This window comes from Euprymna scolopes, chromosome 2, assembly GCF_053919585.1.
Source record: "Euprymna scolopes isolate OS-2025 chromosome 2, ASM5391958v1, whole genome shotgun sequence".
Lineage (NCBI taxonomy): Eukaryota > Metazoa > Mollusca > Cephalopoda > Sepiida > Sepiolidae > Euprymna > Euprymna scolopes.
This window is the reverse complement of record NC_136483.1, coordinates 71,300,898-71,315,753: the sequence shown is the minus strand read 5'-3', so window position 1 is coordinate 71,315,753 and position 14,856 is coordinate 71,300,898. Positions and strand designations below refer to the sequence as shown.

Below are 14,856 nucleotides of genomic sequence, written 5' to 3'. Positions count from 1 at the left end.
CAATCTCCTCTTGCGATATTATTTTAAGGTCATCTGAATGGTTTTGTAATCCTCAGAATAGTTTATAATGTTAAAAAGAGAACGGTTGTGATGTATTCATTTAAAAATTTAGAATATTGATGTTCATATTGAAGCCAATAAAGTTTTGCAGCTGAAAAAGATGGGCAACAACTCACCCCAGAAGGACACGAAGATGGCGTAGAAAACTGTTCCAGGATGATCAAAGAGGTAGGCGATTTTGACATACATACACACGTCGGAGAGGTACCAGTATTGGCAACCAACGTTTTCATCACACAGTGGACACATCTTAAACTCTTTCCCACTCGTGCAGACCTCTTGACTGAAAAAGAAAATCAAAATCAGAATTGTGGAAGAAAATCATAGAATAGAAAAGTTACAAAAATGCTGTGACAATTACAAATCAGAAAGTGCGTTTTAGTAATTTTTTCATTACCAAAAAATGTCTTTAAATATACTTGGATCTTTTTATCATCCTTGTCTGATGCCACTACTTCTTTTCACTATTTCAGCTTTGTTTAGTGGTTGCTAAGCAAATGAAGCTTATTTTCACACAGAAAAGATACAAAGAGACGTTTGCTGAGAGTTCTTCAGTTTTCATTTTTGGAGAAAATTGACCCAGGAGAGAAAGACAGACTAAGGTTCTCTTAGCTTAAAAAACAAACAAAAAAAAACGCGACGTAATTCATCATGTTGACTCATACCTCTGTTTTATCTATGTTGTTTGACCTGTTGCCATTTGTCTCAACTTTACGCCACTCATCTCAGAGAACGATTCTGTTTTGCAGATTTGGGTTATCATTACATGCATTAATTGTGACCCGTGTCAAAATACACACTAGCTAACTTAATCACTATTAACGTGGGGTCCCTAATATGTAATGCACTGTTTCATATGAATAATTCACAGTCGTAAGCTTTTTAGAGTTAAGTGTAGATATATGATTTCCTATGTGCAACAAATGATACCGATATAAATGATGGGCAGATGAATTTGTGGACGAGCAACTTTATAAAGGTTTGACAGTGAAGCAATTTTTTAATTGCCCATTGTTCACGACACAACTATAGATTTTCCAGCAATTGTATCTTCCAAATTTCTGTGTCATCGTGTGATTTCTAGTAATCTTAGTGCTGCAGGGACTCACCTATGCACTAAATATGAACTCCTCTGAACTGTATAAATTAACTGTGAGTTACGACTCTCAGTGTAGTCAGTGTACTTTTGTGGTACACATCGAGGTTCCAACCTCAGCAATCGATCCAACAGAAACTTTTTTGATGACCTTTTTGCTGTCGAATTGATGCAAAGTATTTTGTGTAGCCTTAGGAGGTCCACCCTACCAAGACTTGCCTCCCGGCTCTCAGAGGAGAAAGTTTATCGCTTGTTGTCTGCGGTGCCCTCACTGGGAATGTAGATGGGGGTACTCGGACATATTTTTGCAGGGATGAAGTGCTCCTCTTGGAGCATGACTAATTATCCCACCTTCCGACCTTGTGTCATATCTTCTCGAAGTGGGAGTGAGATAAATATGGGTCAGTGTACTTTTGTAGTCTGCAATCTTCACGGTACTTACTACGACGGTCGTTCTTTGTATATGCTGTTTTCGGTTTCAAAATAATTTACCGTTGCTAACTCATCTCCATGTCCATGTTTTCCTTAGTGACCCTTCCAGGGCCACAACACAGTAAGCATAAGCTTTAAGTGGTTTAATTGGGATTACTTCATGTTTATCGTCTGTGATTGAATATCCAGGAATTCGGGTTAGGATCAAAGTGTAGCATCAGTTCTGTCCTCGCTCAGAGATAAAGAAAACATTCTCGCCTGCAACAATCTTTATTTTTATCCGATCCAGAGTGCTTTTTGGAGAAGATGGACATCCGCCATATTGAAACCGACTTTGTGTCTAACTTTGTCCTGTTGCAATTTATTAGTGTTCTCACATCAGCAGTTCACCATCGTGTTCTTGATGATATGGCAAAATCTATACTTTTAAAGACAAAATTTCTTTGTCAATTTTATACACATCCATTTGTTTCAGCTTACATATTCACAGCCTGTCAAACAGACAGGGTATGACAGAAGGGCTTATCCTTAGATTAAAACAATCATTTCTCTTACAAAAGCAGAGAAGAAATATAAAACAACCACTTTTTAAACATTTTTTTTAAACTCTTATTCACCCAAACAAGGTATATTGCCACTTGAATGTAAGGGACTGTTATTTGGAACCATATCAACAGGGATATTATGTAGAAAATTGAGTAGAGAGATGTTTGTTCACATTACATTAAAAAATTTTTCCTGTGAGTAGAGTCAGGGAAGCGGGAGACTGGGAAGAAATTCTAAAGTCTAGCAATCCAACGTTAAGAAACTATTATTAGGAGGCTTTGCTGCATCTAACGATCTTTACTACTTTTGCTGCTTGTTGGGTTAGTCAGGGGTATTTATCACCGAGAGGACACACGTGATATGAGTTGGTCAGAGAACATTCCATTGAAATACTTATAAAACAGGAACAGGAATGCAACACTATGACGATGGGATAGGAGGTGTAGCTTAGTTGATAGTGCTAGACATATTAGGTTGGAGATTTTATTTTTTTGGACCCTGTCTAAGAGGGAGAGACTAGTGGTAGATGCACCAACCCAGATGTGGCAATAATACTCCATGCATGGGTGAATGGTGGCTTTGTAGAGATACAGATTCTATCTGCAGTTTCTCATCTCTGTTATTTCAGGTCTTCTTGTTGGTTTCTGTCCTGGGGATTAAGAACAAGGTCCTATATTCTTAGTTCATCACGAGTTAGCACAAATAGTGTTTGTGGCATGGTTCTTGGCCTTAGTAGGGCCGTTTCTGGAACGATGATAGCATCTTTGGATATTGCCAATGTTTAGAACGACACCAACATTTAATATAAATTGGGTATAAAAGTTATGCTTTAACAAAGGAAGAAAAATAATATATATATATATAGATATATATATATATATATATATAGATAGATAGATATAAATACGGACGTGCATGCATATAAAGTGGAAATAATAAAACACTGAGAGAATATAGGGTCACCAGTTAGTAAGTGCTAACTAAAAACATAGGTTTTTGTAAATGAAAATTGAGAAAAAAATAATTTTGTAACAAAATATTCTTATGTTTATTTTTTTTTAACTTTAACTGTTTTATTTCTGTCTTAAATCTTTTTTTTCTTTTTTACATGGAGGTCACCACTTATCAAGGCCCAGAAGCCACTCGGGGATAAGGGTTATTGAGTGTACAGTAATCAATGGGATAGTATCGTAATAATAGTTAGTATTGGAGATAAAGTGTCTTACTTAAGAGGGTGGTTCATCAGGAATTTGTTTATGTTGGACTTGAAGACAACCAAGTTGTAGCCAGGTGGGAAACAGGCAAACGGAAGAGAGTTCCACAGTCGTGCACTTCTAAGAAAGAAGATTTTCTCATGGAATCTACGCTTTGATTTAGGCACAGATAAAGAGTGGGGAAAATTAATGACTAATAACTCTCTTTTGTTAGAGAGGACAATAGCTTACATTTTGGTATGATCAAATTGAATTTTATCTTAAGTTTTTTTTTACTACCTCCCTCGCTCCAGACAAAATATGAACCCACCTGATGTAAAGAGTTAAAAAAAACAACCTACTTTATGGTAAAAAAAACCTGATAAACAATAAATATTAGATCGATAGATTCTGACTCAGAAAACAACACTTCTTCTGCCTTATGGAATATGAGGTCTAAAGGACGAAATGAGGGAAGAGAGAATTACGAGACTGCAGAAAGTAAACCCAAGGTCCATTTTTTACCTCAAAGTTAAAATAAGATTACATCCCATTAATAACCTACAGCAGCTGAGCAAAGGACTGTTTGTTCTCAAATGACTGTCAGTTATAATTTTGAGAAAATCGTGTGAATAGCCAATTTATTTTTTGGTTTGGTTTGTTCCATTTAATGTGTCTTTTGTTTGGACTTTCCTTATCCTAAAAAGATTTTCGTTCTGTTTTTCAGATATTTACAAGGGTTTCAAAGGCTTGAATAAAGAATCGTCCTTTTCCTAGATTGGAAACCTACAAAGGCTAGAAAGCAGGGTCAGAAAGTCGGAATGTATAAGGTCCAACTCTAACTCCTACGGTTCTTAAAATTTCTAAGCATCTGACTCCGACTTTGACTCTTTATTTTAAAATCTTTCAACATTCAAGAATAATCAGTCAAATTAAAATATTCGACTCCTTGCATTATTATGACTCCGACCCCTTTCTCAAATTTCTGACCTCCTTTCCTTCTCCACTTTGCAACCCTGCTAGAAAATCCAATCTATTATTCTGTTATAACTGAAAAGAGCGAAATCTATAATATATTTCTCTTAGTCTGTCCGTTTCTCTCGGAAACTACTGGGCCGATCTGGTTGAATTCTGTATGAACCTTTATTATGATAAGGTGTATCGAACTAAGCATTATGGTATCCATTCGATGTACAGTTAGGAATTAATAAGGATTGGTATTTATGCAAGAATGATCACAAATTTAACCATATTCAACTATCAGTTTGGAATAAAGCATTAATTCTAAGTCAACGAGCTATAACTTTTGCTCATTTTTAACGAGTTAAAAAGTCTAGCGTATATATATTTCTTAAAATAGCGGCAAATTACTCATTCTGATGTTAGAACAGTACACACATTTAACAAGAACGCACATGTTTCATACGTGTCAATTCAGTCTGTGCATTTAACAATGAAAATTTTATTTCAACGTTTGACAGACAAATCAACAGACAGGGACTTTTATTTGAGAGGATGCATCTTCAATATGATGCATCCGTTCAACCTGCCCGTTCAGCGATGACCGACAAAGATGCATAGAGTTATTTATTTATATTTGAGAGATTTCGTTTTTTTTTTTTATTTAACTGAACATTTTGAATCGAATAAAGCAGTTAGATTTCTACTTACGCTGGAATATTTTTGGACATGGAGACAACTCCAAATAAAAAAACAAGCACCCCAACCACAGCGGCCGGAAGGAGCCAGGCTGTGTAGAAACCTGAAAAGAGAGAACAAATCAAATGAAATCACATTTTTTAAAAACTTTTTTTTTCAACATCGAATGCAGGGTGGTCCAAACAGATGCAACTATTTCATTATTGCTATCATTTCTATGAAAACAAAACCAGAACATGGACACATGGATTTAGCAACAGGTGAAGCAATAGCACATTATATATCTCCATCACGACTTCCCTGAAAACAGACTGATCTCTCGGTGTATGGATTAACTTTGGCCTGCACATTCTCCAGACCTATCTCCTTCAGATTATTTTCTGCAGAGATACCTAAAAGAAAGAATCTATGTTAACAATCTCAAATTATTTCTGCACTTAAGAAAAACATTTAAACAGATATTAAGAGAATTCCCAATGACATTTTGGACAGGATCATTGCAAACTTCAATGTGCGAATGGCCACACTGATTCATTACTAAGGAGTTTGGATTAAGCATATTATAAAGTATTTTCTTCATGGAAATCACTTCAGACAAGGCATGAAGCCACTTGATGTAAGGAGATAACAAGAACGAAAGATGATTAGCTCAAAGACAAGAGATGCCTATTAGTTTTAGTCTTCAAAAGACCAAGTCTGAAGACAGGCTCATCTCTCAGTATACGGATTAATTTTGGCCTGCACATTCAACAGAGCTATCCCCTTTCAATTATTTTCTGTAAAGATGCCTAAAAGACTAACAATCTCCAAACTATTGAGATATTCAAGAAGAACATTTGAACAAAGGTTAAGAGAATTTCCAATAACATGTTGAACTTGCTCATTACAAACTTTAATGAGCGAGTAACCACGGTGATCCAGTGCTAAGGAGAGTCAAGCACTTTATGAACTAATAAAATAATGGTAACTAAATAATAATAATGGTAAAAACTAATGCTACACAAAACTTGCATTTCTGTAAGTCAAGTTTATGAAAACACAACTGTAAAGTTTTGATTTCAATAATAAATGCTACTTTATGACAAATGATTACACCTATTTAGACCATCCTGTATTGTTTAAAAATCAAATTTATCCATATAAATATAAACAATAGATGTATGCGTGTGTGCTCGTGTGTAAATATTTAACCGATAAACTCTTAAAATATTGGTCACCTAACACTGAAATTAACAAGAAACAGTAATCATATATTACAGATTGTTTATAATGAGAAAAATCTTTGTTTGGATGGATGAATAATGCATACAGAAATATGTCGGCAAATTGAAATGCAAAATGTTAATTTCAACTTGCCAATATATTTCTTTTACTTCTATACATGTGCAAATTCAAAGGCAGCTTGAAATAATTTAATTTTAAATCTTTCTTATCTATCTGGCGATACCTCAAACAGTAGAGAACGCGGCTGAGGTGCTAAATGTTTTGGTTTCAATTCTAATATATGGCACTCAAGTCATTTTTTAAAACACTTTTGAAATCAGTACAATATATTAGGTTGGTGCAAAGATAATATCGTTTTTTATGTGTGTGTATGTATATATATATATATATATGTGTTCATGTGTGTATGTATATATATATATGTGTGTTCATGTGTGTATGTATATATATATATATGTGTGTGTTCATGTGTGTATATATATATATATATATATATATATATATATATATATATATATACATATCTGCTAACACGACATTATTTTTGCATCAACCTAATATTAGGTACAATATAATATTCAATACAGAATTGGCTCTGTAATAATAAATACGAAATCTGCATGAATTAATATATATTTATATTTATTTTATGACCGGATAAGACGGGCGCCTCATGCGGATATAGAATAAAAGAAAGTGCTTTTTTTTGTTTTTATTTTGTTTTTTTATTAAAAACGAAAATTGTTCAACAAAGCAAAAAAACAAAAAAACAAACGCTAAAAGAAAAGAAGAAAACAGAAAAAAAAACCCCCCAGAAAAAATAAGAATGAATCCATTCATGAGATACAACTGTTGAGGCCCCTTTACCAAGTGTATGGGGCCTCAGATCATGTGATGACAGGGTGGTCAACTATTAGTTGATCTAACCATATAGTAATCAATATGAAAGCATGACTCGTAAGTCTATTTTCTTTTTCTACTTCTTTGAGCTGACTATTAGTAAGACAACGTTTTTGTGTGGGGACAGTGTGAAGAGACTGAGTAGTAAGTGGCCAAGACCAACACGCACCTGTTGTAAAGAAACAGTGATTGCATGCAGAAGCAAACTTGAAAGCGTTTAATTTCAAAGCGTTTAATAGTCTTAACACTGAACATGAACTCGGTTCCTCTTATGTTCTTGAGACAATCATGAGTTCAGTTATTACCACACGTCCATCCCACTTATAGTCGATGTTTCCACTCGCATGCAAGTTCACTGTTTCGTATCTCAACAAGAAATTATGACATGTGTTACACATTTTTTATATTTATTTTTAAAAGTTATGATTAAGTTCTTTCTCTTAAATAATGAAATTCCATTGCTTTTTGAGTAAAACCTCTATATATAAACGACACAATCACGTTGACACACTGTTTCTTGTTAGCTCACCGAAGTTAAGCCATATTGAGCCTGGTCAGTACTAGAATGAAATAATTTTTTGCACTATTTTTTCTCTTCATTTTTCTGTTTTATTTTCTGAGAATACCAGGCGCTGTATGTAGAAGAAGCTCAACACCTGCCTGCAAAAACTGCAAAAACCTAACATCGTCATCTTCCTGACTGGAATATACATGCAACTGATGACTTCTTATGAATATTCCATAGACACTTTCTCTTCTGAAAGAAACCGGTTCAACATGCCTAAGGTAAATGCCGTGTCTTAAAAAACTTCTATGAAAAAAGCTGAAATAATTTTAAATTTTGTGAATGAGACAGTCATGATTGTCGGTGATTCGATAGATTTGGCTTGCATTTCATCAGACCACGATTGCATTTCAAAAATTGTCCTTACATAGACGGTAAGTGCCAAGAATACTTTACCAAAATAATAACGGTTTTAGTGTGAACCAATAAGTATTTGGAATTGACACTAACCTTCCGTTGATCTTAGGAAATGCGCTTTCAACTATAGAGGGTTCGTAGAAATTTTACTCAGTGCCAGACAAAAATGTATTAGTACCGAGTCAAATGAAAGGATCAAACATTTCTTTCCATTTATCATTCAAAACTTTAACTAATTCTCTTATTGTAAAATTAATAAAAACAAAATAGTGCCTCTTTTCTAATGTTCGTTTCAGATAATTGAATTTTCATTTTTTTCCATTTTTCTTTTTTTTAATCATTTTTTTTTCATTTTCTTTCTTTCATCTTTTTCTTTATTTTCTTTTATCCTCAAATAAAAAAAAAATTAAACTAAAATGAAATAATTTTTTGCACTATTTATTCTCTTCATTTTTCTGTTTTATTTTCTTAATGGCTCTTTAATAAATAAATTCAAATAAAATTTATCCTGTAAAGGCAGAATCTGCTATTTAACATAACAAACACAGTGCAGGACTGGCCAAATGGATACCATCATAGCCTATGAAATTGTCTATATGAGTTCAAAGCATATTCAATATATTGTGCAAAATTGCACTGATCAAACATGAGGTGCACACTTAATCAGATGTGGTGCATGATAATAGTGATGTTTCTGAATTTTTTAGATGAGGATCAATTACTCATATTATTTGGATTCTTCAGACTATTGTTCTCATCGTTTCAGTCGATGTAACCTTCGACCTTTTCAGGTGTATTTTGGTGATCTAAGGGATCTTTCTGTCAAACCCGGGAATCTGTACAGAAATTGGAACGGGACCCTTTATTTAATCCAGATTTCATCAGCCATAATCGGGTAAATATTGTAATTTGCAATTGCATTGAGTGTTGCCTGCATTGAGCATTGAGGGTTGAACCTTAACCCCCCCCCCCAGAAGAGTATAGAACTTAAAACTGAAGCAAGTACTTTATCCGTTATTCCACAGGCCTTTGCGACAGAAAGATTTTAGAGTTCGACAAGATACACCTGAAGAAGGTCCGAGGTTAGATTGATCGAAAATAACACTCAAGATGAGAACAGTAGTCTGAATAATCCAAGTAATATGTGATAAAGTTTATTATCATATAAAATTTTTGAAGGTTGGGCAAGTCCTGCAGTAGTATTGGGAAGTAAAGATAAATTGTATTGGTACAACATGAAGGAGGTTATTATTGTGTTCATCTAAAAAAAAAATGGCGGACGGATATAATCTGGAAATCTGGGGATCTGGGAATCCTTGAGATTTATACAAGTTCTAAAATAAAACAAGATAAAATTTGATTTGAAGCAAAGTACTGTACCTAGCCAAGCAAAATAAATGGCTATTTTTTCACCAAAATATTGTCGTATATGATCAAGAGGTTGATATTTGTACCAACAACCCCATTGTGCCCAGTACTTATAAAGGATTTGCCGAAGGTTAGGCCGTTCTTTACAAAGCAGGTCATCGTTATATGGTTTAAATGGACCCTACAAAAGAAAAAGCATTGCAAAAATAAAAAATTATTCAAGTGGGATAGCGAGATGTGTAAAAACAAAGTGATAACATCGCAGAATAATGACAAGCAATAAATTGTTTGTAATTTGATTATGGATATATCGAGGGCGAAACATAATTAGAAAACATCCGGAGACCTGTACATCTCTTTAGGTGCTCAAATAATTAATGAGAGAAAATTGAATTTAAGAACCAATAACGGATGTCCTTTCATAAAAAGAATATCATTTCAAACCAAATTAAGCTTTTCGCCAAACTCAGCTAGAAACAGCTGCAAAACATTAGATGTTTCCAACAATGTCTACCAACCAACCTACCTCATTGAACGGGGGGGGGGGGGTATCTTTGGTTCCAAAGCCACTAGAACCACGGCCGTTGTTGAAATGATTTATTCCCTGTTAGCTGAGGTACGGTTTTGATTCTGTGCAGTTTTAGGAGGTCAACATTCCTAGGCTTTACTTTCTCCTTTGAGAAAGGGTTAGTTTATTGTTAATCGCCTGCAGGGAATATTGATGGGCTGCTTAGACATTTTTGTAGGCCAGAGTGCTCTTCCTCTAGAGCACTGGCTTTTCAAATTCCACTTTCCGACTCTTGAATCACATCGTTTTGCCATGGAAGAAAGATAAATACTTCATCTGACAAGCAACAGGTTCGCTTGAACATTATTCTTCGAAAAGACAACAATCTCATCCTGATCAGATAACCGGCATCTACTTCAAAGAGCACACTGTATATATATATATATATATATATATATATATATATATATATATATATATATATATATATATGAGAATTTGAATGCCTACTAAACACTACCATCGAATGTCTGAGATCTCTCTGTACAGAGGTTTGTCAGGATAACCTGACATGAAAATACTACGAGTAAACGCTGACAAAATATTCAAAACTAGTGGCTGCGCTGCGTCGGCACACACAACAGCGACTCAAACACATAATCGAGTACACTCAACATCAAGTACACTCAACGTCGTCTTACCATCAACGCTTACCTTGTGAACTTGGAGTATGGGAAATTCCCATATGCACAAAACAAAATCACTTAAAAAACAAAAATACTCTAAGGGTAAGGATAATGAGTAAACGGATAAAATGATGGTTAAAATTATTACGAACTTGCCAGGATTCGAACCTGGAATCTTCTGATCCATAGTCAGACGTGTTATCCATTGTGCCACAAGTCCTGTCCGTATGCTGAAAGATGTTACCACGACTGTATAAAGACAGTGCTAAATTCCATTGACATGGGCAGCTAACTTTTTCGACAATTGCACAAAACGGCCCAAAAACCCTTATTTCTGGCTTTTTGTGCGACTCGGCATTGTTCGTTACGAACCATATATAGATAAGGACAATCTAGGGAGTCACCCCTTTCAGGGAGAAAAGAATTTTTCAAATCGGTGCATCCGTTCGAAAGTTTTATTGGTATACACACAAATAAATAAACATTTAGAATTTTATTAATAGTATAGATAACATAGTATTCAAAGCTCAAATAAGATTCCCTTACTATGGCTACACTTTGGCTGATACGAGAAATGGTGTACTTTCTCCAAGTGATGTTTTCTCGAGTAACAGTATTTAGCTGGATACTCTATTAGACTAGGTGAGTTCTTGTTCTGGAATCCATTAAGACCAAAAGACCCAAGAAACATAAACGTTAACTGGCCAATTAAGGTTCTTCACTTCATAATTCAACGTTTAAGAACTAAAGAACTTTAATAGAAAACTCGGAAATACACGTATCTCATATAGAGATCAAGTATTAGCCCGAGGTAGGGGCCCTTTTGATTCACACTAAAGTATAATTTTAGTACATTCCATTCTTTTGACCAAAATCGCCTCCGTTTATTGTGATTCTTTGTTCTCTCGCAACCATACACATTAAATAACATCAAATGTCGAAAATGTGATGCCAAGCGACAATTACATTTGTGGCTGACACAAAAACTAGTGTAAATGTTTTAAAATGGTTTGCGTTGCATTCATTAAGGATCAATATTTGCATTTATTGATCAAGAACAACAAATATCGATTAGTTAAGCCTTCGTGGTCATCTCAATAAAAATATGATGCAAAATCAAAACATGCAATACTTAATTTAATAAAAAAGTGTTTTCTAAAAATTATTGTTTCATAAGTTTAAGGAATAATTCTGTAACGATCTGCTGCTTGATGTGCGTGTTTTGGGTGAGTAAAAGATGTAAAAAAAACTGACATGCCCCAGAAAGGGATATATTTGTTTGAAGTAGCTGAATGGTCGTGGTTACAGTAACAGTAATACAATCTAGCGAGTCGCTTGATGAACGGATGGTCGTGGTTGTAGTTGGTAATATTCTTAAGCCTAAGGCTTTCGACGTATCTTTCAATCTCACCTAGGCAGCAATACTCGTCCATATTTATGGATTAAGTCAATCATATTCTTGTGGGGAGGAACCCGGATATATTCATATTCATTACATACAAAATTATAAGTTTAGGAAAAAATATATTAATAACTTTGATTTTCTATGTTTATTCCCAGCCCTGTGGGCTAAATTAACCGTTTATTTACAAGTATTACGTATACAAACAAAATGCCAACATAACATTATGATACATAATATAAAAGGTGTATATAAATGCATATGTAATAATAAAAATATAAGATTTATAATACTATACATATACTTTTTAAAAGAAATCAATCAAATGACATCTCCACCTTACAAAAATGTATTCATGAGGATCAAACATTTTAGTTACAAAAATGTAATCTATTAGGACTTTTCATGTGTTTCTCGAACTCTCCTGAATACTAACCCAGTCTAATAATACTACAATGGGCGTTCCAAAGTAATGCCTCCTATTTTTTATTCCACCCAAATGGATTAGAGTTGATTACAAATTGCATTGTTATAATGGCTGAACTTATGCGTTCATAACCTGAAAGTTTCATTTCTCTGTTGCAGATATTGACAGTGTTAGACTCTACGAAAGCAACCCCCGTCATAGACGAGTGGTAGAAGCAGAGATGCATCATAGAATCTCTAGCAAAAGTGCATTGAGAATGGTACTATGTAGAAAAATAAATTCTAGAGCATAAAAAGTCGCTTGTTTTAATGATACTACTCCCGTCTTCATAGCTCTTCAACTTATTGAATAAAAGGATAGAAGGCTTTGGGAATGGCCCTCGTAAATCAATGAAATATATGTTCTTTATATCTTATTCTAGTGACAATCACATACAGTACACACTCTCTCGTCCTTTTCACTTATTCCTTTTTTTTTTGTTTCTTCCTGCATTCTTCACAACATTTAATTTTTTTCTATCACTTATTTAAACTTATATACATTTAAATTTATATTCTATCAGTACGGCTACCCAGTGTTGTCGGGGCAAAAGTGTAACATTTCTATTAAAAGTTCTATCTCATTATCTCTATCTGTCTTTCTATCTATGTCCCTCTCCTGTTTTCCTCCCCTCTGTCTCAACATACCCCACTTTCTATCACCTTTTTCTTCTCCATTCAGCCCCTCTCTCTCTTTCTCTCTCTCTCTCTCTCTCTCTCTCTCTCTCTTGAATAGATACATACATGAAGATAAATCTCCTTTATATAGATTCCTTGAGAAAATGAATCGACGTAAAGGAAGTAATTCGTTGATAAAATATATATAGTATAAAATTGTAAAAATCAAAAATCGATCTTTCTCCTCTGGCGAAATTTACACTAGTTTAAGGTCAAAGAATGAATATTTTTTTCTGAATCTTAGATGTTATTAACATGGGCAACACTGATTAAGAATATACCAATTTTGTGGTTGTTTGTTTTGTCGTTTTTTACTTTTAGTTGAACATACATACACACATATGACTTCCCTTTATATAATAGATGCCTATATCTCCATTGTTACTGCTAGTTTAGCAGTAGACTTGGCTGACGTGTTGGAATTTTTTTGTATCAATAGTGCATCCCGCTGTTTACATTTATATTTTTATTCTGGTTCTTATATTTGATTTTCTGTATTTCGTATCTTATGATTCTTAGTTTCGTATATTTTGGGTTTGTACGAAACTCCCTTTAATTTGAAGAAAAGGGAAATGCTAGCTCCTTGATGACGTCACGAGCGCAGCACGAAATTCGGCCTCTTTTGGAATTCCGGCGACGTGGAGAGTGGACGCAGATTCATTGCCCGACGCAGAAATGGAATTTTGACGAGCCTCCTTCAAAGAAGAAAATCCAGCAAGAATACCCCGGACACGTTGAAAGCAAATTTCTAAGGACTTATTTACGTGGCTATGGTTTGCACGTAAATGGAAGGAGTGTAACTTTTTAAAAGACTTTAAAATGAGAAAAGAAAAGAGCACATGCCTGACCGCCATCTGTGAGTACGTTCCTAAAATTATGAGAGAGTGATTAGGAACTACTATTTGAAATATGATATTGTATTCGTTCATGGATACGACATTTTCAATATAAGAACCAGCGTATTTTTTTTTATTATGTGTTGTTACCTTGGTGTTCTTTGTTCTTTGAATGTAATGCCCGCAAAAGGAAAAATTTGCAACTAACTTTATTGTACATAAAATCTCTTCTTCGTTTTGAAAAAATACCTTTATATTTTATTCTTTACCTCACCCTCTTTTTTATTCCATGCTTTTATTTTATTTTTTTCAGGCTAGTTACTTTCGTGTCGAATTTATCTGAAAGAGGACAAATTTCCGACAGACGTTCAAGAGAGATGGAGGAACATTATAAATTATTTTTGCCATCTGTAATTATAAAAACTATGGGAAACGATGCCATAAATTTTGGATCAAATCAGAAATAGGAAATATTTTTTTACGAAGGAAAAAAAAACTTTCTTTCTCGTCGAGGGGCTGACCTCTTGAGTTTAATACCATCAGAAAAAGGAAGACAAACATGTCTTACACCGAAAGTCTTAGAAAAAATGATTTGGTTTTCTAAAATTTTCAAATTAATTTAAGAAAAGTTTTAGAAGATATAAAATAGAATCTCTATATTAATTTATTTATAAAATTATAAAGCAACTTAATCTGCGGCTGTTTACGTTATTTTTTCATTGTAATTATGAGAATTGGGTTATTTATTGCTTATTTATTAAAATTATAAAAAGGCAACACTGAAATAAAACAAAATGTTTAAAACCCCATTTAAGATTATAAAAGAGTATTTAATTCCGACAAAAAAGTCCACCAGGATGCATATCAGCCATTTGAATCTT

General features: G+C 34.0%; 1 protein-coding gene and 1 non-coding gene across 5 annotated transcripts in view; both read right to left on the bottom strand.

Moving 5' to 3' along the window:
• LOC145292167 (anoctamin-7-like) overlaps positions 1–14,856 on the bottom strand; it is a 284,614-nt gene that overhangs the window by 46,768 nt on the left and 222,990 nt on the right. For all 4 annotated transcript variants that reach the window (XM_080138379.1, XM_080138368.1, XM_080138400.1 and 1 more), the window contains 3 exons: positions 9,413–9,581; positions 4,999–5,089; positions 177–343 (listed from right to left, as the gene is read on the bottom strand). In XM_080138379.1, coding sequence (XP_079994505.1) covers positions 177–343; positions 4,999–5,089; positions 9,413–9,581 — 427 coding nt within the window. The remainder of the gene's footprint in view (positions 1–176; positions 344–4,998; positions 5,090–9,412; positions 9,582–14,856) is intronic.
• Positions 10,742–10,814, bottom strand: Trnah-aug (transfer RNA histidin (anticodon AUG)). Its single transcript has one exon. It is a non-coding gene; the product is annotated as a tRNA-His (tRNA).